Genomic DNA, 3,540 nt, shown 5'->3' with positions numbered 1-3,540 from the left:
ACTTTATGGGTGAAATCATATTAATAAATAATGATGATGGTGATGATATTTAATAATAAGAATAAGAACAACATTAATATAATCATCATATCGGACTGCAAACGTTTGCTGAGAGAATGCCAGAGGCTGTGTGTGAACTCTAGGTACCGGTGTATTTGTGTTGCTCGGCCGTCTAGAGCGCTGCCCTGACCAGGAGCACGGATATCACGCGTCAGCTGGCGTCCTGGACTCTGGCCCTCGAGCGCATCTACGCGTGTGTACGCGCGTCACGTATGTGTGGCGCGCGAGGCGGGAGCATGGTGTGGGCGTGTGCCTGGGCCGACGCGCCCCCATGGCGCTACGCCACACCAGACTAGAGGAAAGACTGGAGGAGATGAACCTTGATCTTCCTCCCCACCCAGCCCCCCCCTCCCCCCTGCTCTCCTCTGCCCAGAGGGGGGGGGGCGGGGCTGGGCAGGGGAGGGGGGAGAGCCGAGGGGAGGGGGTTGTCACAGACTACAGGGGGGTTCTTTAGATCTCATACCAAGCTCATGTTTGCAGTCTAATCAGACCCTTTTAGGGGGGAGGGGGCAAAACGGAGTGGGCAGGGGGGAGGGGCCAGGGGCAAATCGAAACTGAAAGCGAAAAAAAACAGAGTGAGCTACACAGGGTGGAGCTGGGGGAGGGGCTGATTCCATAGGGGTGGACCCCCAGTACCCCCACAGCCACACCCTCCTTACCCACAATGCAGCACGGCAGCCATGCCAGTCTAAACCTGGCACCCACCACTGTCCAGAGAAAACACATAACAACAGAGAGAACAACTTCATTTACTAAAACATAAAAACGAAACAATAAAAAATCCCGAAAGATCAAGACTTAAGTAATAAAACCCTTATTTACATTTTACACTTTTTTTTTTTCTTGGTTTTTCGGCTCGACACTCCTTCTCTCTCCCAGGGGAATTTTAGCGTCGCATCATTTTTAGAATACTGAAAACACGAGGACGATTTCCCTCTGACATTCTGTCTCTCCTCCTCTCCTCTCTTTATTTCTTTCTTTCTTTCTCTTTCTTTCTTTCTTTCTTTCTTTCTTTCTTTCTTTCTTTCTTTCTTTCTTTCTTTCTTTCTTTCTTTCACTCACTCTCACATTCCATTCTGATCCTCACCCAGCCTCCTTCTTTTTCCTTCCTCTTTCATGTTCCTCCATTCCCTCGCTTAGCCCACCTTCTGTGGGTTGGTGGCGCGTACCCCCTGCTCGTACGTGATTCGCTGGCTGATCAGGTACTGCGCGGCCTGTGTGGCGGCCTGTGAGCCTGTGATGGTGACTTTACGATTCCGGGTTCCCGGGATGAACTCGCCCTTCTTGGAGATCTGGATCCTGGCGCCCGTCAGCTCCTGGTACTCCACTAGCGTCTTGCCGCCCTTCCCCAAGATGGCGCCCACCAGGTTCTCCGGCACGGCGATCTCTACCACCTCCTTGGCGCCTTCGCCCAGCTTCTCCGCGGCCAGCAGCGTGGACGCCATCAGCGGGGACGCAGCGCTCAGGTAGCCGTTGGTGGCCCCCGTGGCGGCCGCCAGCGAGCCCAGGGAGAAGCCCCCGAGGCCGGCATGGTGGCCGATGCTGCCGGACGCATCGCTAGCGTAGGACGCTAGCAGGTTAGCTGCGGCCGCCGCCGCTGGGTTAGCGTTAGCGGCCACAGCGGCGAGGACCCCGCTAGCTGCCGCCGGGTTGAGGCCCAGGCCCAGGGAGTTGGTGTTGTAGCCGTAGCTGGCCAGCGTGTTGAGGGCGGAGGTGATGGCCAGCAGGTCGTTCCCCGAGAAGCTGGACATGGTGGTGGGGAAGGCGCCCACGCCCAGGCTGGCCTGACCCAGGAGGCTGGAGGCCGTGGCGGCGGCGGCGGCGGCGGCCGCGGGCATCACCTCGGCCGAGTTGGCGTACGGGGAGCCGGTGGGGTTGGAGTTGGCCACGGGGCCCGAGATGTTGGAGTAGGAGATGTTCAGGCAGCTGCTGCTCTGCGGGTCCTCCTGGACCTTCTGGACGATGATCTCCACCGCCTTGCGGTTCTGCTCCGGCTCGCCGCTGATGGTGACCACGCGCTCCTGCAGGTTGATGCCCTCGGGTTTCTGGGACAGCTGGACCCAGGCGCCGCTCTGCTCCATCACCGCCTTGACCGTGGCGCCGCCCTTACCGATGATCAGACCCGCCGTACTGTTGGGCACGATGAGCTTGGCCTGAGAGGGGGAGAGAGAGGGAGGGAGGAGAGGGAGGTAGGGAGTAGAGGGAGGTAGGGAGGAGAGGGGGAGAGAGAGAGAGGGAGGAGAGGGAGGTAGGGAGGAGAGGGGGAGAGAGAGAGAGGGAGGAGAGGGAGGTAGGGAGGAGAGGGGGAGAGAGAGAGAGGGAGGAGAGGGAGGTAGGGAGGAGAGGGGGAGAGAGAGGGAGGGAGGAGAGGGAGGTAGGGAGGAGAGGGGGAGAGAGAGAGAGGGAGGAGAGGGGGAGAGAGAGAGAGGGAGAGAGAGAGGGAGGAGAGGGAGAGAAAGAGGGAGGAGAGGGGGAGAGAGAGAGAGAGAGAGAGAGGAGAGGGGGAGGGAGAGAGAGAGAGGGAGGGAGAGAGGTAGGAGAGGGGGAGAGAGAGAGGGAGGAGAGGGAGAGAGAGAGGGAGGAGAGGAGGAGAGAGAGAGGGAGGAGAGGGGGAGAGAGAGAGGGAGGAGAGGAGGAGAGAGAGGGACGATTACTGCATTGCTCTCAAACTACTTTATTCTGTTGTCTTTATTTAAACACAAGTACAACCGGCTGAATGCTATTTAAACAAAGGCTCATGGGAGCGGAGAGATGGAGAAGGAACAGATGGAGAGAATGAGAGGAGAGAAAGAGTGGAGAGAAAGAGAGGAGAGAAAGAGTGAAGAGGTGTGGAGGGAGGAGGGGAGAGTGAGTGAGCGAGAGGAGGAGTGAGACAGCAGAGGAGAGGAGAGGAGGGAGAGAGAGAGAGAGAGAGAGAGAGAGAGAGAGAGAGAGAGAGAGAGACAGAGAGAGAGAGAGAGAGAGACAGAACCCGCAGCCACGCTAGGCGGAGAGGGGAGGGGTCAGACTGAGCTAACATTAAAACACATTAACAAGGAGTTAGAGAAAAGGAGAGTTGGGAGAGCGAGGTGTAGAGAGAGAGAGACAAAGAGAGAGGGAGAGAGAGAGAGAGAGAGAGAGAGACAGAGAGAGAGTGATACAGAGAGAGAGAGATAGAGAGAGAGACAAAGAGAGAGAGATAGATAGAGAGAGAGACAAAGAGAGAGAGATAGGGAGAGAGACAAAGAGAGAGAGATAGATAGAGAGGCAAAGAGAGAGATAGAGAGAGAGACAAAGAGAGAGAGACAGAGAGAGAGAGAGAGCTGTGAATCACTGCTTCTAAAGAGTCTCCTTGTGAAAAGCATCGACTCCCAGGGGTCAGCGTTACCATGGAAACCAGGCTCCGGCATTCAAGCAGTACTGAAAGGGAGCCGAAGCGACACACACACACACACACACACACACACACTCACATACACACACACACAGACTCACACACAC

The 3,540-nt window shown here is 56.6% G+C and overlaps 1 protein-coding gene across 6 annotated transcripts in view; it reads right to left on the bottom strand.

Annotated features, from left to right (window-relative positions):
* Nucleotides 1-1,014: 1,014 nt before the first annotated feature.
* Nucleotides 1,015-3,540, bottom strand: part of nova2 (NOVA alternative splicing regulator 2) — a gene marked incomplete at its 5' end in the record, with an annotated part of 33,649 nt that continues 31,123 nt past the window's right edge. For all 6 annotated transcript variants that reach the window (XM_084438646.1, XM_084438648.1, XM_084438647.1 and 3 more), the window contains one exon: nucleotides 1,015-2,213. In XM_084438646.1, coding sequence (XP_084294772.1) covers nucleotides 1,197-2,213 — 1,017 coding nt within the window. In that variant the 3' untranslated portion in view covers nucleotides 1,015-1,196. The remainder of the gene's footprint in view (nucleotides 2,214-3,540) is intronic.

This window comes from Borostomias antarcticus (genome assembly GCF_949987555.1).
Source record: "Borostomias antarcticus genome assembly, chromosome: 1".
In the NCBI taxonomy this organism is placed as follows: Eukaryota; Metazoa; Chordata; class Actinopteri; order Stomiiformes; family Stomiidae; genus Borostomias; species Borostomias antarcticus.
The sequence above is the reverse complement of the archived record's forward strand: the minus strand, read 5'-3'. Positions and strand labels throughout refer to the sequence as shown.